We start from the raw sequence: 22018 nt of genomic DNA on the forward strand, positions 1-22018 counted from the left end.
TACTTTTCGAAGCAATTCAAAAAACTCTAACAAAAGAAACACGTTTTCGGTAGACGTTTTCCAAACGTTTTTTTTTTCTTTGCGTGTACACATCGTAATTTTTATCTGATTTGAGTAAAATTGGAAATCTACAGGTGTATTAGGTACACATGCTTTGGTATAGCCCCCATATAGACCGATCTCCCGATTTGACTTCATGGGCTTCTAAACACCGCAATTTTTGTCAGATTTGCCTTGTTTTGGTATAGCCTCACACCAAATATCACCAAAAATTTTCCAACTAAAATTTTAATTGAATTATACAAAATGTCAATTAAAAACTAAATTGGTTCAACAATTTTTTAATTGAAACAAAAATCAATGACAGAAATTAATTGTATCAATTAAATTTGTAATTTTATCAATTAATTTTTTAAGTGACGTTGGTGATTGATACTAAATTTCCCCCATTGAAGAAATTTCAATTAAAAAAACAACAAAAAATATTTTTTCTGTACATATAGACGGATCTCCCGATTTGACTTATTGATCATCCAAATTGCCCAAAACTAAAAACAAATTTCCTTATTTCCTAAAATTAGAGAAATTTGATTTCAAATCCTATGAAAGGCTCTATTTCGTCGAATTTTCTTGCACAAATAGACGAGTTGTTTAAGATACCTCTAAAACTAAAATAAAAATTATTCTGATGTAGTATCCATACACAGAAAAAAATATCACGAAAATTTTTCCAATTTAAACATTAATTGAAGATGAAAACTTTTTCAATTAAAAAAATTAATTGATACAATTAACTTGATACAATTAACTGTAGTCGATGTTGATTGCAAAAGTCAATTATTTTTTTTAACAGATTTAATTAAAAAGTTTCACTAAATAATTAATTGAATCAATTAAAAACTGAGTTTTCTCAATCGACCTCAATTAAATTTTTTAATTAAAATTGATTTTTTTGAAATTAACATCAATTAAAGTTTTAATTGAGCCAATTAGAAATTTAATGGAATCAATTAAAAAATAATCCCAAAATATGTAAGGTAATAAAATACTTGAAATTTTACCTAAAACTAATAAAAGGCATCGGATTCGATAGTTAATGAATTTAAAGAAACTACAATTGGAAATTTTTCATTTTTATAAAAAAATATTTATTTATTTTTCAATTTACTTATTATAGATGCCACTAACACTTAAATCAATATACAAAATGCATTTCTTGTACAATCTATAATATTAAGTAATATATTTTTTTGGAGCCCCCATAAAAGGACATTTTTCCATAACGATGTTGTAGAGCAACAAAGGAAGTGAGACGATGATAGAAATCCAAAAAAGGATATGTAGATGGGCTTAGTGAGAAAATGAGAAAGACCAAAAGAGATAAATAGCATTGAGGTAAAATGTGGAGTACAATCATATGACAAGGATTTTTGAGCATAGAGAAACTCATAAAATTGACTTAAATTTATAAATATATACCGTAAATTAAGTTAATGTAGTACTAGATTATTGTATTAATAGCCTAGCCATATAGCCTTTTTCAGAAAATAAAATAACCCAAACATTATAGTCAAAAATCTTAAACCGAAAACTTTCCATATGTCGTCATGTTAGTCGTATGTATCTCTTCCGATGAGTAATTAATAACGATAGCCACTACCATCATTATCACCATTTTGACCTCCGGCTCCGAATCCATTGGATCCTTGTTGATCATAGTTGTAACCATTGTTACCACCGCCACCACCATTGCCATTTTGATAACCACCGCCATTGCGTCCATTGCCACCGCCTCCATTGCCATTGGGTCGACCGCTGCTATAACCCTGACCATTATTGAATTGGCCACCTGATCCACCACCACCACCTCCATTACGACCTTGCCCGGGCGCTCCACTTGAATAGCCATTGGATCCCAAATTTTGTCCATTTGGTTTGCCACTGCTATATCCATTACCACCTAGACTTTGACCATTGGATCTGCCGTTACTGTAGCCATTTCCACCGGGGCGTTGACCACCATTGCCATTTGAATAGCCGCCACCATTGCCATTGCCATTTCCTCCGGGGCGACCGCTTGAGTAACCATTTGCTCCAAGATCTTGACCGTTGCTGTAGCCACCAGAACCTCCTCCATTGCCACCTGGACGACCACCAGAATAACCATTCGATCCTAAGTTTTGACCATTGGAATAACCACCATTTCCATTACCACCTGGGCGACCACTAGAATAACCATTAGCTCCCAAATCTTGTCCTCCACTATAGCCTCCTGCTCCGCCGCCGCCACCACCACCACCAGATCCGCCATTTTGTTGATAGTCATAGCCATCAGCACCACCGCCGGCACCACCTCCAGAAGCATCGCCTTCATAGCGAATTTGTGGTCGATAACCGCCTTGATCGGCTTCATATTCAACGACCTGTGGAAGAATATTGTTTACATATTAGCATTATGTTTGGTGGGAAATTATTTTTTTTACACAGAAAAATTCTCTTCGAGGGAACTTTTTTTTCAAATCATTCTTTAATTCAGTGTTGTCAGATTTGAGTATTTTTCACCCAAACTGGCGAATCTTTCTTGTTCGGGACCATTTTTTAATTTAGGGGTCAGGGGATTTCGTTGGGGATGGTTAGGTTAGGTTAGGTTATGTGGCAGCCCGATGTATTAGGCTCACAGTGGTGAACTTCTCTCTTATCACTGAGTGCTGCCCGATTCCATATTAAGCTCAATGACAAGGGACCTCCTTTTTATAGCCGAGTCCGAACGGCGTTCCACATTCCAGTGAAACCACTTAGAGAAGCTTTGAAACCCTCAGAAATGTCACCAGCATTACTGAGGTGGGATAATCCACCGCTGAAAAAATTGTTGGTGTTCGGTCGAAGCAGGAATCGAACCCACGACCTTGTGTATGCAAGGCGGGCGTGCTAACCAGTGCACCACGGTGGCTCCCGTTGGGGATAAAATAGTGGGTTGGGGATTTTTCTGGAAAACCATTACAAATGTTTGTTAAAACTTTCTAATTTCTATATTGTGACCGTCCGAGAAGCGTATTAAAAATTTGACTTTTTGTAGTTTTATTGAAAATATTGCGTTTTGTTGTTGTTTCACGACTAATGTACGTGTTAGAATTGTTGTTGTTTCCTGGAAACCAGTTTCTGTTAATTGTCATATGTTGTAGTTGACTGTAGAAACAATAAACATTGTTCGACTGTTCACCACTTAGGTGAATTCTAACAAATAAGCTTTCTAAAAATAAATTTCGTGTTGTTGCATTACTATGTAACAAAACGAAATAAAAATAAGATTAAGGGACTTGTAAGTTATATGAAAAGATGATGTACAGTGGGAGAAAAGATGATTCAATTTGTAAGAGGAAATTTCCCAAATGTTTTCTCCATAAGGAGTTAGCATAAAGGGCCCAAAATTGAGTTATCTCTCCCAGCCAGATCTATACTAAAGGCTGTGGAAAGGTTCATTCGCCCGAACCGAAACATGTACAGTCCAGGCGTGTATAGATTTGTATCTGGCGTTTTCTTTTCAATGGCTCTATTAACCATGTTCCTTAATCTATATCTGTCCATAAAGCTCGAATAATAATTGTATAATTAGATATAATGCATTTGGACGTCAATTGCCTGTTTCGGTATCAGGCTAACATGTAATATAATTGTATAATTAGTTTTGCAATTTCGTAAATCAGAATGATGGATACGGTATAACTTTGTATACATTTTCATTGCAAGTCTTTGTTCTGAAATAAACATTCGGCAGATTCTTGACAAAAAGCTGACAATTTTTTTTAACTGATGGCCACCTGACAGACTTGTTGAAATCCTTACCAATTACAGGTTGGAAATGTTTTGGGGATATACTTTCGAACGTTGGGGGATCTCTCTTTAAAAAAATCTGGCAGCCGTGCTTATATCACGAGGGCGACAAACTAGGCCTCTGTGGCGGCAAAATCATCATCCTTTGACTCTTGGGGTCTACGAAGGGCAGTATGTACAAAATCAACCCAATATCCAAAGGAAAGACTTTAAAAATACGTATTTAAGCCAAGGAGTACGTGTCGAGAGTCAACATTTTATTTCAATGGAAGAATTTTATAACACATACCTATACTGTTTTTTTTTCTCGGAGTAAGCGAGATATAGAGACGTTTCTGAACATCTATAAGTCAAACTGCGGCGGCCATGGCGGTGACTAAATTGATTATAATAGGAGTGTGAATAGATAGCCGCAAGCGGATATCTTTAGAGCCCTCCAGAATTTAAATATGAATAAATCTTATGTTTCTCGTACCAAATCAAAAAAAAGTTTACTTGGATCCAAAAATTTTGAACTCTTTTAAGGATTTTGGTATTGATTCCGGCTTCTTTAAAATGAAGACATTTTTTAGCGACCTATCTGGTCTTAAATCTAGGATTAATAAAATTAAAATTAGGATTCAGATCTCATTTAGCGAATTTTCATTTTATTTTCGCGGTATATTAATAAAGCTATTCACGTACAAACAAATGCCAGTTTAAAAATCCAAATTATAGCGGATACCTCAAAGTAAAAATGTTTTCTTAATTCCAAAACAAAACTTTAAACCAAAGATGCTAAATCCTCAAAATGACTCTTAGCCTATATTTGAAGCTTTTTTATTTTAAATCTAAAGATTCCATATTTCAGTTAATTTAAGGACGATTTCTTTAAATCAAAAATGTGTTTCTTTATTTTAAGGAACATTTTCCTTAGTTCAAAGGCATGAGACTTTAACGGAGGGACGCAAATTTACAAAACTTGTGTCCTAAATATAATGAAAAAAGTAAGTAAACATTTTTGAAGTAAACATTATAAACTTTCTTTTAATTAAAATGTCATTATTTTAAAGAAATTTGTCCTTAACATTTTGTAAATTGCGCATCCTAAAATTTAGGTTGCATAATCTTTAATATCACGTAAATATTTTTTTCATAAGAACGATTGCAAAATGAACTTTTAATTGAAGTTCCGAAAAGTGCAAGAGCTCACCGATGCACAAAAAAGTTAGACTGGACAGAGTTAGGGAGTTACTTCGCTTGTACGTAAGGGGCTAAATATCGAATTTGGGGTTCTCCGATGAGAAGCCATTCCAAATTAAGCAGATAATGAAAAAACAATGATCGAGTTTACTTGCCAAAACGGTCAGCTGAAAATGTACACCTTTTATTGGTGTGGGTCACCATAATGGCCAAAGGTCGGTTCCCACTCGCAATCAACGACCGTGGGCTCAAAATAAATGTCAAATATTATCGAGGAATTGTACTAAAGACAGTATTTAAGCCCTGTGCAGAAAAACATTTCGGCCACAGATGTTCTAACAGGACTCAGATTGACTTAAATAGGAAGTTGGTTCCTCAATCGATTTCTACCGCCCAATGATCACCAAAATCTCAATCACAGTTGCCACTCGTGTAAAAAATAATCTACCAAAATTTAAAGAAAATTTTACTAAAAATCTACCAAATTAAAAAATATAAGATATATCTTGAAGTTTTTGTATCACATTTTTTGGTTATATGAACAAAAAAAAATGTTATACCCTGCGCCACACTGTGGAACAGGGTATTATAAGTTAGTGCATATGTTTGTAACACCCAGAAGGAGACGAGATAGACACATGGTGTCTTTCAATAATGCTCAGGGTGGGTCCCTGAGTCGATATAACCATGTCCGTCTGTCTGTCTGTCCGTCCGTCTGTCTGTGAACACATTTTTGTGATCAAAGTATAGGTCGCAATTTAAGTCCAATCGCCTTCAAATTTGGCACATGTTCCTAATTTGGGTCAGAATAGAACCCTATTGATTTTGGAAGAAATCGGTTCAGATTTAGATATAGCTCCCATATATATCTTTCGCCCTACCGATTTTCGTGAAATTTTGCACAGAGAGTAGAGTTGGCATTCTTCCAATGCTTGGTAAATTTGATTGAAATCGGTTCATATTCAGATATAACTCCCATATATATCTTTCGTCCGATTTGCACTTATATGACCTCAAAAGCCAGAGTTTTGCCCTGACTTGCTTCAAATTTTGCAAGAGAGGTATGTTTAACGGTGTCGTTATGTGTGCCAAATTTAGTTCAAATAGGTTCAGATTTAGATATAGCTCCCATATATATCTTTCGTCCGATTTGGACTTATATGGCCTCAAAAGCCAGAGTTTTGCCCTGAATTGCTTCAAATTTTGCACAAGGAGTACGTTTAATAGTACCGGTAAATGTGCCAAATTTGGTTGAAATCGGTTCAGATTTAGATATAGCTCCCATATATATCTTTCGCCCAATATGGACTATTACGATCCTAGAAGCCAGAGTTTTGGTTCAATTTGGTTCAAATTTTGCACACGAAGTGCAATTCGTAGTATAGTCATGTGGGCTAAATTTGATTGAAATCGGTTCAGATTTAGATATAGCTCCCATATACATCTATTGCCCGATATGGACTAATACGCTCCCAGAAGCCAGAGTTTTACCCCAATTTGGTTGAAATTTTGCACTAGGAGTACAATTAGTAGTGTAGTCAAGTGTGCCAAATTTTATTGAAATCGGTTCAGATTTAGATATAGCTCCCATATATATCGTTCGCCCGATATACACTCATATGACCATAGAGGCCAATTTTTAACTCCGATTTAGTTGAAATTTTGCACAGGGAGTAGAGTTAGCATTGTAGCCAAGTGTACCAAATTTGGTTGAAATCGGTTCGGATTTAGATATAGCTCCCATATATATATTTTTCTGATTTCGACAAAAATGGTCAAAATACCAACATTTTCCTTGTAAATTGTCACTGCTTAGTCGAAAAGTTGTAAAAATTACTCTAATTTTCCTAAACTTCTAATACATATATATCGAGCGATAAATCATAAATAAACTTTTGCGAAGTTTCCTTAAAATTGCTTCAGATTTAAATGTTTCCCATATTTTTATACCCTTCACCACTACTGTGGTACAGGGTATAATAAGTTTGTGCATTTGTATGTAACGCCAAGTAGAGGTCATAGACCCATCTTTTAGTATACCGATCGGCTTAGAATTAAATTCTGAGTCGATTTAGCGATGTCCGTCTGTCTGTCTGTCTGTCTGTCTGTCTGTCTGTCCGTCCGTCTGTCTGTCTGTATATGTAATTTTGTGCACAAAGTACAGCTCGCAATTTAAGTCCGATCGTCCTCAAATTTGGCATAGGACCGTTTCTTGGGACAGAGACAATCGCTATTGGTTTTGGAAAAAATCGGTTCAGATTTAGATATAGCTGCCATATATATTTATCCCCGATTTGGTCATAGTTAACGTGTTTATCAACCGATTTTCTTGAAATACCGTACATCCAAATATTTTATGAATCTCGAAAATCTTGCAAAATATCAGCCAAATCGGTTCAGATTTAGATATAGCTCCCATATATATCTTTCATCCGATTTAGACTCATATGACCACAGAGACCAAAGTTTTCTACCGAAATTTTGCACAGGGGGCAGTATTGACATTCTACCAATGCTTGCTAAATTTGATTGAAATCGGTTCAAATTTAGATATAGCTCCCATATATATCTTTCGTCCGATTTGAACTTATATGCCCATAAAAGCCAGAGTTTTGCCGTGATTTGCTTCAAATTTTGCACAAGGGGTACGTTTAATAGTATCGTTAAGTGTGTCAAATTTTGTTAAAATCGGTTCAGATTTAGATATAGCTCACATATATATATTTCGCCCGATTTGGACTTATATGGTCTCAAAAGCCAGAGTTTTGCCCTGGATTACTTCAAATTTTGCACAAGCGGTACTTTTAACGATACTATTGTATGTGCCAAATATGGTCAAAATCGATTCAGATTTAGATATAGCTCCCATATATATCTTTTGTCCGATTTGAACTTATATGGCCTCAAAATCCAGGGTTTTGCCGTGATTTGCTTCAAATTTCGCACAAGAAGTACGTTTAGTAGTATCGGTAATTGTGCCAAATTTGGTTGAAATCGGTTCAGATTTAGATATGGCTCCCATATATATCTTCCGTCCGATTTGCACTCATATGACCAGGGGGCCAAAGTTATACTGCCATTTACGTGAAATGTCGCATAGATAGCAGAATTATTATTCTAACTATACATGTCAAATTTAGCCAAAATCGGTTCAGATTATATATAGCTCCCATATATACGTACACCAGAGTTGGGGAAATATGGTATACAGTTACACATTTTAGACCTATTTTCAATGGAAGTTTCCTCCAATTAACTGGATTTAAATTTTAATTCTAGAGATTTTGTAGAAGTAAAAAAAATTGTCTCCTTTATATAGCTTCCAGCAAATGTGAAGTAGTTGAGATGGTAACACAAATTTTGGCCTACATAGGGTGAAGGGTATAATATAGTCGGCCCCGCCCGACTTTAGACTTTACTTACTTGTTTTTTACTAACATTGTGTTCCGCCCTAGTGCATTACCCGACTTAAATTTTGAGTCTATAGATTTTGTAGAAGTCTATCAAATTCTGTCCAGATCGAGTGATATTTAATTGGGACAAACCTTTATATATAGCTCTCAACACATTTGACGGATGCGATATGGTATCGAAAATTTAGATCTACAAAGTGGTGCAGGCATAAGCGTAGGAAGGCCTCTGGGGAGGGGGCTTATACCCCCCCCCCCCCCGAAAAAGTTTAGCCCCCCCAGAATTTGAAACTCTATTTATGATTTTCCATTTTTCAATAAATGTCAATAGTTTTTTTTAAATGTTTATAAAAATTAAACAAGAATATACAATCGCACAAAGTTCCGCTAAAGACTTTCATGAACAATGGGAGCCACCGTGGTGCAATGGTTAGCATGCCCGCCTTGCATACACAAGGTCGTGGGTTCGATTCCTGCTTCGACCGAACACCAAAAAGTTTTCAGCGGTGGATTATCCCGCCTCAGTAATGCTGGTGACATTTCTGAGGGTCTCAAAACTTCTCTAAGTGGTTTCACTGCAATGTGGATCGCCGTTCGGACTCGGCTATAAAAAGGAGGTCCCTTGTCATTGAGCTTAACATGGAATCGGGCAGCACTTAGTGATAAGAGAGAAGTTCACCAATGTGGTATCACAATGGACTGAATAGTCTAAGTGAGCCTGATATATCGGGCTGCCACCTAACCTAACCTAACCTTCATGAACAATCGAATTACTTGGGTTGTGGTAGCAGTTGCCGATGGCAATGTTTGAAGTCAGATATTTATGAAATAAAGCTGTGGTTGAACTTATGATTGATTTTGTTTAATCAATTTAATTAAAAAAATAGTAATTGATATTAAAACTATTCTTTCATAAAGTAATATCTTAATAAGCTGCGAAAAAGCATTGCCAAAAAAAGTAGTGAAAATGTTCTTTTTGGGTCTAGAAGTGGTGCAAAATTGGCGGAGAAGCAATGAATGTAATATGAGCTTGTCATAGGACAAATGTCCACCGTTTCAACAGCCGTTGCAATGAATTTGCATCACTTCTTAAGGTGAGATCCGAATTCAGTGTTTTAAATGTTAATTAAAAAATTTTGAGATATTTTCCCAAATAAATAATTTTTATATTGTTTTTATGATTTTTAATGCATTCCGACGCTTGTTTGAAACGTTTTTCCTCGAATAATTTCCAAAATTATCAATTTTTCTATAATGGATTTAGCAGTTTTGTGGCAAAATTTGAATAATTTGTACCAATTTATTTATTCTTACTCTTTTTTTAAACTATTTGAAAAAAAAAGAAAACAAAAAATTACACATTAAAATATGAAAAAAAGTAAAAAAACTTCCTGAGGACATTTTTGGAAGTACTTTTAAAGTTGTGCCTTTAGAACATCTCACAATTTTTTTGCTGGGAAAAGTGTGAAACTACTTTTAGTTGCTTTATTATAAATTAATTGTCGAGTTATTTTGATGTCTAATTTTTTATTCAATTTTATGAAATAAAACATTAATTGAACCTATAAGTTCAGTCTATAAATTTTTAGCTAGGGGGGCTATAGCCCCCCCTAGGAAAATTGTCTAGCTACGCTAATGGGTGCAGGGTATAATATAGTCGGCCCCGCCCGACTTTAGACTTTCCTTACTTGTGTTTCTTCTTATTTTATTTGTAAATTTTGTTTTAGTATTTGAAACATTAAATATTATGTCCTATTAGTGACAATGTTTTGGGTGCATAAATATTACTTGAAAAGTTAATGTTTCGAATTTAAAAGTTTTAACGATTTTGCTTGCACCAGCAAGGGAAAGTTTGTCTTTAAACTAATGATTTTGGTATTGATTCCGATCCAAAGAATCGGAGAATTTAGTTAAGGATATTTTTACGACACAATTCTCTTTTAAAATTGATTTGCGTACTTGATTCTAGGAAACATATTTTAATGTATTAATTTTTTCATCTTTTTTCTTCATGTGCGATAAAGTCCTTTAAAAGTGTGTTAACGACAACTTAAATTTTCAAATTCAGAATCCACTTCAAGTTTATCGACTTTTAGGCAAGGAAGAAAACTTTATATTAGAGAAATGCGTGTTCCATGTTAATCAAAATTCACATTCGTATGAAATCTTTGGTCTCACGAAAATATTTTTTCGGTGTATACACATATAAAATAAATATAGATTTAATGATAATACCTTTAATAATTGTACCGTGTACTTCCAGTTCTATTCTCATGGCGTAGTTAGTTTTAATTTGATATTAGATATATTTTCTTTTATAAATCTTACTTGTTTTCTTCCATCAGGCAACAAAACATTATATTGTCCTGTGGCTAAATCACCATCACGCATTTCGGAATGGCCAAACGATAAACCACTTGGAGCATCTTCAACTTGATAACTAAATTCGTATTGAGCAGGTTCCTACAAAAACGATGATATCACAGAATTTTGATTTCATTGGATTAAAAATTAGAAAAAAAATGTATGAGCAAATCGGATTATTTATACTCTCAGTTTCTCCTGGTTGTTTTTATCAATAACAAATTCTACTCTGGATGAGAAAAGACACTTAAATACACTTAAAATAGTGGCTTTATTGAATTGGAGGTAGCACAACACTGTTTTATTGGCACCGCAAAATTCTTTTTAGTGATGAGGCGCATTTTGGGTTGAATGGATATGTCAACAAGCAAAATTGCCACAAAGATAATCCACACGCCGTTCAAGAATTATCAACACTGAGACCCTCAGAAATGTCACCAGCATTACTGAGGTGGGATAATCCACCGCTGAAAAACTTTTTGGTGTTCGGTCGAAGCAGGAATCGAACCCACGACCTTGTGTATGCAAGGCGGGCATGCTAACCATTGCACCACGGTGGAAGGACGAAGCGTTACCGTGAATGGAAATCTATACAGAATCATGATAAACGATTTGTTGTTGTCTAAACTTCAAGATATGAATGTAAACGAAATGTTGTTTCTATTTCGAGAAATGGACCGGTGAATTGGCCTCCGCGTTCCACTCGATTAGTTTCTGTGGGGATACCTGTTGTCTAAACTTCAAGATATGAATGTAAACGAAATGTTGTTTCTATTTCGAGAAATGGACCGGTGAATTGGCCTCCGCGTTCCACTCGATTAGTTTTTGTGGGGATACCTGAAGGTTTACGTAGATAAACCAACAACAATTGATACTTTGAAACCCAACATTTCAATGCTGAAATACGCCGTCAAATGCCAAAAAGGTGTTGTGCAAAATAGTCGTGGTGTGGCCATATGCCCGAAATTATATTTACATGTTAAATGACAAGAAATTGTCTACCAAATAAATTTTTTTGGCCATTTCATAATTTGGCATGTATTTTATTCAAATTTCACGTTCCCTTTATAATGTAAATACGAATTTTCCATTTTTTCGTTAAAAGTCGATTAGATTAATGCCGATTAATCGGTTTTAGTCATTATCAAAAGTTGGTTAGTCGATTTTGGGCTAAAATTCCATTAGTCCAATTGATTCGATTTTCTGAAATCATAAGTCCATTAGTGGTATTCTTTGTATAACATAAAGTCGATTAGTGGATTTCGATTATTGAAACATCAACTTTCGATGTTTCGGCTATCGATTTTTTGATGGGGTTTCAGCATAAAAATGTACATCACGTTCCCTTTCAACTTTTCCATATTTTCGTTAAAAGTCGATTATTCGACATTGGCTACATATCGATTACTTCTATTCACTCGATTATCTGGAGTCGATTAATCGAAATGTCAATTTTCGACTTTTGTTTCCCTAATCTGGACCAATATGGTGCAATTTTTATGTAATTATTAAAGGGTTACACGAATTTTTAAATGATTTGGCCAGGTGTCAGAGAATAATTTTCAAAATTTTTTGGTCCTATTTAGACCTACAAAGAAATTTTTGTGCATTGTCTCACATGAAAACCTATTCCCTAAATTTGAGAAACTGAGGGTATAAACATTTAGGCAGTTAAAGAAGCATTTTTTTAGTAAAAGCAATAGATTTGGAAACATCGTTAGAGTCCAAGTGGTTGTTTATAGGATAGTGAATTTTGAAAGTGTTTCCCAATATCAACTCTGTGCAACGTGTGGTGCCGTTGGAAACCCGTGGCCATTTTGAGTTTTTGCAAAGCAAGTAAATTGGTTGATTAATAATTAATAAAATTATAAAATTAATTGAATTAATGCAAAGTAATACTCACATTATTTCCATTGTCGTTATATCCACCAGAACCACCTCCTTGGCCACCATTTTGTGAGTAGTCATAGCCATCAGCACCACCACTACCACCGCGACCTCCATTTTGGCCAGGAGCACCATAGGTAGAAGAAGGTCTGCCAGAACCACCACCGTTGCCATTGGAACCTCCTCCAAAACCGGGGGCCCCATAGCTGGAAGAAGGTCTACCGGAGCCACCACCGTTACCATTTGAGCCGCTTCCAAAACCAGGAGCTCCATAACTGGAGGAAGGTCTACCGGAACCACCACCGCCGTTACCATTTGAACCGCCTCCAAATCCAGGGGCACCATAACTGGAAGAGGGTCTTCCAGAACCACCGCCGTTACCATTAGAGCCTCCTCCAAAACCAGGCGCACCATAGCTAGAAGAGGGACTACTACCACCAAAGCCATTGCCATTAGAAGGAGCACCATAGCTGGAGGAAGGTCTGCCGGAACCCCCTCCGTTACCATTTGAGCCGCTTCCAAATCCAGGAGCGCCATAGCTGGAGGAAGGTCTGCCAGACCCACCACCTCCATTGCCATTTGAGCCACTGCCAAAACCGGGGGCACCATAGCTGGAGGATGGTCTACCCGAACCACCGCCGCCACCTCCACCACCATTACCATTTGCCCCTCCACCAAAACCAGGAGCACCATAACTGGATGAGGGTCTACCACCTGCACCGCTACCGCTACCGCCACCATTTCCACCAAAACCAGGAGCCCCATAAGAAGACGATGGACTCGATCCTGAGGAACCACCTAAGCCAGGGGCTCCATAACTACTTGAAGGTGGTAGATATGAATTAACAGGTGGTTCTGGTCGTGCTAGAACTGCAGTTATCACAAAAGCCACACACACTAACTTCAACATAGTTGAGCTTAGACTTGGACAATATCTTCTCAATGTGAGATTTGAATCGTTTTACGTTCAGGATTAGAAGTAATCCTGATGCTGAGGGCAGATATTCTAATCTTTTACTCTTATCGCAAGACAATTGCACTCTGTCACTGTTTCCAATCCACAAACCGTTGTAATGAAAATCTAAACAATAACTGATGGTTTTATCTAGAGATGCTGCAACATTTATAGGAAAATGCCTTTTGTGACTGCCTCTGAAGGTAACAACACGAGTGCCTCTTAACGGCGACAACAACAAAGTGCTACACATTAGAAAATCAGCGCATCCGAATGCTGATGACGCCGCCACCAACATGTAGGTAATCATGCAACTCCCATGGCCTCAGACTAGTTGTCTGTCCTAACCATACCATCCATACCGTCGACAGAGGCGACCTTCCATCCGTCTGTCCATCCGCCAGCCAGTGAACTGCATCGCTGTTACACTAGAGGTTGTCAAAAAAAGCGAGAGGATTGTTGTTGAATCATGGCTTTTGTAAATTGGTATTCAGTGATTTAGATTTGGTTTTGCCTAGCAGAAAAAGAAGAAGATGTTGTAGTCATGATGTCTTTGACAATTCTTTCACCTTAGATGCATTGAGATAGGCATGAAGAACAAACACCATCATCACTACTCGTGCAGAATGCATGTTACATATATGAATAGCATTCGTCCCACTTATTAATCAATGTACAATGAACAACAACCCTTCATTTGGAAAAATCTAAGCTTCCATCATTGGAAACCAAAATCCCTAATATTGCAATAACCAAATGAGGACGGTGGGTTGTTTTTTTCTTTATTATTATGTGGAAAAAAATAAGAAAAATTGAATAGTGAAACCCGCCCACATTTCAAGAATTGATATATTCTTGTCATATACAAAAATAATTCCTCTTACTCGAAGCTGTGTATGCATAAAACCTTAAAGTCTACATTCAGTAAACGTTTGTCTCAAACCAGGGAAGTTTTGCCCGATATTAGCAAATTCTGTCCATTATGAGTTTCTCTCTTATCACTGAGAGCTTCCCGATTCCATGTTTAGCTCAATGACATGGGACCTCCTTTTTATAGCCGAGTCCGAACGACAACAGTCAGAAATATTACTGAGAGGGAATAATCCACCGGTGAAAAACTTTTTGGTGTTCAGTCGAAGCATGGATTGAACCCACAGTGCTTCTATCCTATACAACCAATGCACAAAAGTAGAAGGAGGCATCGTATGAAAGCGAAACTTTGAAGGGACTTGGTGATGGTCAAAACTAAGAAAAATTTGAAGTTTTGTTTAGTGAATTGAATACTAACAACAAATACAAACCAAAATGAAAAAAGAAATGAAATTCAGAGATATATTTTTTTGTTACAAATCCTCAAATTACCACCAAGATGGCCCAAAAGGGAAAAATTGAAATTTTCACCTGTCATTTTCGCAAAAGTTTGTAAACTTTTGCGAAAATGACGCTACTCATTCAAAATAAGCAAAATTTTATTATACCCTCCACCATAGGATGGGGGGTATACTAAGTTTGTCATTCCGTTTGTAACATATCGAAATATTGGTCTAAACCCCCATAAAGTGTATATATTCTGGGTCGCGATGAAATTCTGAGTCGATCTGAGCATGTCCGTCCGTCCGTCCGTCCGTCCGTCTGTTGAAATCACGCTAACTTCCGAATGAAACAAGCTATCGACTTGAAACTTGACACAAGTAGTTGTTATTGATGTAGGTCGGATGGTATTGCAAATGGGCCATATTGGTCCACTTTTACGTATAGCCCCCATATAAATGGACCCCCAAATTTGGCTTGCGGAGACTCTAAGAGAAGCCAATTTCATCCGATCCGGCTGAAATTTGGTACATGGTGTAAGTATATGGCCTCTAACAACTATGCAAAAATTGGTCCACATCGGTCCATAATTATATATAGCCCCCATATAAACCGATCCCCGATTTGGCTTGCGGAGCCTCTAAGAGAAGCAAATTTCATTCGATCCGGCTGAAATTTGGTACATGGTGTTAGTATATGGTCTCTAATGACCATGCAAAAAATGGTCCACATCGGTCCATAATTATATAGCCCCCATATAAACCGATCACCAGATTTGACCTCCGGAGCCTCTTGGAAGACTAAAATTCATCTGATTCAGTTGAAATTTGGTACGTGGTGTTTATATATGGCCTCAAACACCCATGCAAAAATTGATCGAAATCGGTCCATAATTATATATAGCCCCCATATACACCGATCCCCAGATTTGACCTCCGGAGCCTCTTGGAGGAGCAAAATTCATCCGATTCGGTTGAAATTTGGTACGTGATGTTAGTATATGGTATACAACAACCATGCAGGAATTTGTTCATATCAGTCCATAATTATATATAGCCCCCATATAAACCGGTCCCCAGATTTGGTTTTGGAGCCTCTTGGAGGAACAAATTTCGTCCGAGTCAGTTGAAATTTGGAACATTGTGCTAGTATATGGCCGTTAACAACCATGCCTAACTAGGTCCATATCGGTCTATAGTTATATAAAGTCCTCAGATAAATCGATCCCCAATCACACAAAAATTGGTCCATATCAAGTTCATAATTGTATATAGCCCCCATATAAGCGACCCCCCATATTTCAATCTCTGGCTCTTATTTGTAGACTTAACTATACATACCTTTTTTGTCTAATATATACCACGTATGGACTAACTAACAATTGAGAAAACGATTTTAAGAAGTTTTAAGATACCACAACCTAATTAATTCGATTGTGGATGACAGTCTTTCATAGAAGTTTCTACGCAATCCATGGTGGAGGGTACATAAGATTCGGCCTGGCCGAACTTACGGCCGTATATACTTGTTTTTAATAATGGAAGCTATATTAGTGCCATGCAAAATCTGTAGGTTCAGAATCAACTATAGCTCCTAAATTCAGACATTTCTGTTCAGATTGTGATAAAACTCCCGTAAGTATGTACCCCTTAATGTTCTTACATAAACAATGTTTACTAATTCAGTTGGGTTGGTTTAGGGTATGATATAGTCGGCCCGCCCGACTTTCTACTTTACTCACTTGTTTTTTTTTTTGATTTTGTTGTTATATAAATAAGGAAAACTTGAGAAAAGTATTTTGTTTTAATTTTTTGACTTTTACACTAAAAAAATATTTATGTGAATATCAAATAAATTTTAGGACGCACAATTTACAAAATATAGCGACAAATTTAAAATTTAAAATAATGAAATTTTAATTAAAATAACGTTTTTAATTATTGCTTCAAAGTTGTTTTTATACCCTAAACCACATAGCGGTCAGGTATAATAAGTTTGATCGGCCAAAAAATGTGCCTACCAGAAATATTGATTTTAGACCCCAAAAATATATACCGATCGACTCAGAATTACCTCCTGAGTCGATTTAGCACTTGGTGTCCGTCCGCCCGTCCGTCCGTTTGTCCATGTATTTGTTGTTCACAGGATTCCGGTCGCAATTATTAACCGATTTGGATGAAATTTGGTACAGGGTGTTTTTTGGGCACAAGGACGAACGCTATTGAATTTGGAAGAAATCGGATCAAATTTAGATATAGCTCCCATATATATGTATCGCTCGATTTCGACAAATGGAGTCACGTTGCGCTTTTTTACAAACCGATCGTCATCAAATTTTGCACATAGTAAAGTTTTTCATCACCCTTTAAGTCTGCCAAATTTCATCGACATCGGTTCAGATTTAGATATAGCTCCCATATATATGTATCGCCCGATTTTGCCAAATTCTTCGCCGCAGAAAGCCAGTTTGCCTTGAACTGCTGATCGCCCTTAGCAGTGTTTTTGGTCTTCTTTAGGTTCCGCTTGACAATAGCCCAGTATTTCTCAATTGGGCGGAGCTCTGGCGTGTTGGAAGGGTTCTTGTCCTTGGGAACCACCTGCACGTTGTTGGCGGCGTACCACTCCATGGCCTTTTTACCGTAATGGCAAGATGCCAAATACGGCCAAAACAGTACGGAACAACCGTGTTTCTTCAGGAAAGGCAGCAGACGTTTATTCAAACACTCTTTCACGTAAATTTCTTGGTTGACAGTCCCGGAAGCTATGAAAATGTTGCTTTTCAAGCCACAGGTACAGATGGCTTTCCAAATCAGATATTTCTTTGCGAACTTTGACAGTTTTATGTGCTTGAAAATATCTGCTACCTTTCCCCTTCCTTTTGCCGTATAAAACTCCTGTCCCGGAAGCTGCTTGTAGTCGGCTTTGACGTAGGTTTCGTCGTCCATTACCACGCAGTCAAACTTCGTCAGCATCTTCGTGTACAGCCTCCGGGATCGCGCTTTGGCCGTCGTCTTTTGTTTATCATCGCGATTTGGAGTCACTACCTTCTTGTAAGTCGATAGTCCGGCTCGTTTTTGGCTCGATGCACGGTTGTAGACGATACACCCAGCTTATTTGCGGCATCTCGGAGAGAGAGGTTAGGGTTTCGCTTGAAACTACCGGCAACTCTCTTTGTCGTCTCAGCGGCTTCCGGTTTTCGATTTCCCCCCGATCCAGACTTCCTGGCTGTCGACAAACGTTCCCCAAACACTTTAATTACATTTGTAACGGTTGATTTGGCAACTTTTAGCGATTTTTCGCGATGCGCGAGCAAAATTTTCTTGGACGGCATTTTGACAACTGAAGAGTGAATTCCAAAATCAAACTAGGAGCAACATTCTACACACACACACCTTCAAAATGAGTGGTGTTCAGGTTTTTTAAATGCAAAATTGAAAGAAATACGTCAAGTTTATATTGACCATATCACCCTTTATCAATCATACCTGCAAAATATTATATAAATTGGTTCAGATTTAGATATAGGTCCCATATATATGCATCGCTCGATTTTGTCATATTTGGCCATAATACTCTTATTTATTAACCTATGTTATTCAACATAAATCTATTGCCCTATTTGCAGAAATTTGGATTTATTACCCACAACTAATTGACCGATTTCCCCTTTTTTAATAATGGACTCAATTTTAGTGGCATACTAACTCTTTTGGTGCAAAATAAACTATAGCTCCTAATATTAGACATTTCTGTTCAGATTGTGACAAGACACCCATAAACACGTACCCCCCTTTATGTTCTCCAAAAACCTATACTAATGATACTCCAAAACCTATACCAATGATACCTATACCAATGATACCCCACAAATGCTTATGTTTACTACTTCAGTAGGGGTGGTTTAGGGTATGATATAGCCGGTCCCGCCCGACTTTCTACTTTACTCACTTGTTTTTAATTAAATTTAGGACATATATTTTGGAAAGGCCAATATTCCTTAAAATAATAAATGAATGAATTTTTAATTTAAAGAAATCCTTAATTTAATTATCTATTTATCCAAAAGATCTAAAGGACATCTTCAGATTTCAGATAAATACGCTTCATATATGGGCTAAGACTTATTTTGAGGATTTTGCATATTTGGTAAAAAGGTTTCTTGGAATTAAGAAAACATTTTTTACTTTGAAGTAGCCGTTATAATGTGGATTTTTAAAATGACATTGCACGCGAACAGCTTTATTAATATACCGCGAAAAGTGAATGAAAATTTGATAAATGAGATCTGTATCCTAATTTTAATTTTATTGATCATACATTTAAATCCAGATAGTTCGCTAAAAATGTCTCTATTTTAAAGAAGCTGCGTATTTGCTCGGAATCAATCACAAAATTAATTGATCCAATTATTTTTTTACTTGAAATGTCTTCAATCACAGAAATGTTAGTATCAATTAATTGAAAGTCAATTAAAAAATTAACTGATACAATTAAAAAATTAATTGATAAAAAAAATAGTATCACAATTTTTGTGATTGATTTTTGTTTCAATTAAAAATTTGTTGAATCAATTAAATTTTTGATTGAATATTTTTTCTGTGTATACTCTATTGATTCCATAATATTCCCTTTAGTGTCCATATTACTCTCGGTATGGGTGTATGTTTTAGAGAAGAATTTATACAATCTAGATATGTTGCTACGCCAACTATTTGTCCACAGAATAAAATCCAAAAATCTGTACCTGTAATCCTTAATTTTACTAAGGGCCGGTTTCTCAATATCTTGTTATTATTTATCGTGTCGATAAGACAGCTGATCCCATAAAAAAATTTTACTAGCCGGTGGTCTATTCTCCGGTTAAGTATTAATCAGAGGATGAGAAAGTGGAGGATGAAATCAGCTGGCTTATGCTTCTACCTTATAAGTGTACACTGCATTTAGGCCATACCATGAGCAATACCGTACACCGAAAAAAATATTTACATGATATTAAAGATTACGCAACTTAAATTTTAGGATGCGAAATTTACAAAGTATTAAGGACAAATTTCTTTAAAATAATAAAATTTTAATTAAAATAAAGTTTATAATCTTTGCTTCAAAAATTGTTTTTCATTAAATTTAGGACACAATTTTTTTTTAAATTCGCGTCCCTCCGGTTAAGTCCCATGCCTTTGAACTAAGGCTAATTTTCCTTAAAGTAAAAAAACACATTTTTGATTTAAAGAAATTGTCCTTAAATTAACTGAAATATTGAAACTTTAAATTTAAGATAAAAACGCTTCAAATATAGGCTAAGACTTATTTTGAGGATTTAGTGTCTTTGGTTTAAACTGTTTTTTGGAATTAAAAAAACCTTTCTTTACTTTGATGTATCCGTTATAATTTGAATTTTTTAACTGGCATTTGGTCGTACGTGAGTACCTTTATTAACCCTAGACAGTCATCCTTCGTCAAAATGACGACGCTAATTTAATTTTTCCATTTGAAGTGCATTTTAGTCGATTGGAAAATGATAAATTTAAGTTATATTAATTCAACTATTTTATGCATTTTTGTTTTATACTAATTGAAAACTAATTCAATAAGAAAATAAAATCAATTTTGGTTCTCATTTTTGCTCATGATGTAAAATATAGCGTCTTGAAATAGGCCGTAGTCAAAATGACGAAGGATGACGTTAGTGTACAAAAAATAAGGATGACTTTCCAGGGTTAATAAACCGCGAAAATAGAATGAACATTTGATAAATGAGATCTGCATCCTAATTTTAATTTCATTGGTCCCAGATATAAAGCCAAATAGGTCGGTAAAAAAATTCTTTATTTCAAAGAAGACGCATCTTTGATACGGAATCAATACCAAAATCCTTAAGGGAAGGGTAAAATCTTTGGATCCAAGTAAACTTTTTTTTGAGTGTATGTTTTGGAATAATGTCTTGTCATCATCAATTACCATACATTCAATTTTTGCAAACTATTTACTTATACTTACTTATCTCGTCCCGGAGTAATTGTTATACCCTCCACCATAGGGGGGGGGGGGTATATTAAATTTGTCATTCCGTTTGTAACACATCGAAATATTGATCTAAGACCCCATAAAGTATATATATTCTGGGTCGTGGTGAAATTCTGAGTCGATCTGAGCATGTCCGTCCGTCCGTCCGTCCGTCTGTTGAAATCACGCTAACTTCCGAACGAAACAAGCTATCGACTTGAAACTTGGCACAAGTAGTTGTTATTGATGTAGGTCGGATGGTATTGCAAATGGGCCATATCGGTCCACTTTTACGTATAGCCCCCATATAAACGGATCCCAAATTTGGCTTGCGAGGCCTCTAAGAGAAGAAAATTTCATCCGATCCGGCTGAAATTTGGTACATGGTGTTAGTATATGGTCTCTAACAACCAAATTGCTCCACATCGGTCCATAATTATATATAGCCCCCATATAAACCGATCCCCCGAATTGGCTTGCAGAGCCTCTAAGAGAATCAAATTTCATCCGATCCGGCTGAAATTTGGTACATAGTGTTAGTATATGGTATTTTATGGCCATGCAAAAATTGGTGTATTATATATAGCTCCCATATAAACCGATCGCCAGATTTGACCTCCGGTGCCTTTTGGAGAAGCAAAATTCATCCGATCTGGTTGAAATTTGGTACGTGGTGGTCAGGGTTGGCCTGTCACAAACTGTGACTTTTGCGACATACATTTGCGACGGTATAATACGTATGTCGCAAAAGTCGTAAACCTACTGTAGAAAACCAAATTTTGAATAGAAGAAATCCTGAACATTTTTTTAATTTATTTTGACAACATTCGCTGTGAGTTTCTGCAGAAATTTGTGAAAGTTTTCCCATGGTCAAGCCTATTTTGGTGAGTTGGTGAGTGTGGAAAAAGACCTTGGGGTTATATTGGACAGGAGACTGAACTTAAAGCTAATAAAGGACGAGAAAATCCACGGTTACCCTGCACTCGTGCAAAAGGCAATAGGAAAATGTGGAGACTAAAACCGAAAATTATGAACATTCCTAAGAATTGAAACTTCTTCGCACATACCATCGTCT

At 36.3% G+C, this 22018-nt stretch overlaps 1 protein-coding gene across 1 annotated transcript in view; it reads right to left on the reverse strand.

Moving 5' to 3' along the window:
- Positions 1 to 1124: 1124 nt before the first annotated feature.
- resilin overlaps positions 1125 to 22018 on the reverse strand; it is a 35412-nt gene continuing 14518 nt past the window's right edge. Inside the window, exons 4-6 of the mRNA XM_075309085.1 lie at positions 12691 to 13637; positions 10752 to 10886; positions 1125 to 2423 (exon numbers count right to left, since the gene is read on the reverse strand). Of these exons, the coding sequence (XP_075165200.1) occupies positions 1641 to 2423; positions 10752 to 10886; positions 12691 to 13637 (1865 nt within the window). The 3' untranslated portion in view covers positions 1125 to 1640. The remainder of the gene's footprint in view (positions 2424 to 10751; positions 10887 to 12690; positions 13638 to 22018) is intronic.

The sequence above is a fragment of the Haematobia irritans genome, chromosome 5 (assembly GCF_050003625.1).
Source record: "Haematobia irritans isolate KBUSLIRL chromosome 5, ASM5000362v1, whole genome shotgun sequence".
Lineage (NCBI taxonomy): Eukaryota > Metazoa > Arthropoda > Insecta > Diptera > Muscidae > Haematobia > Haematobia irritans.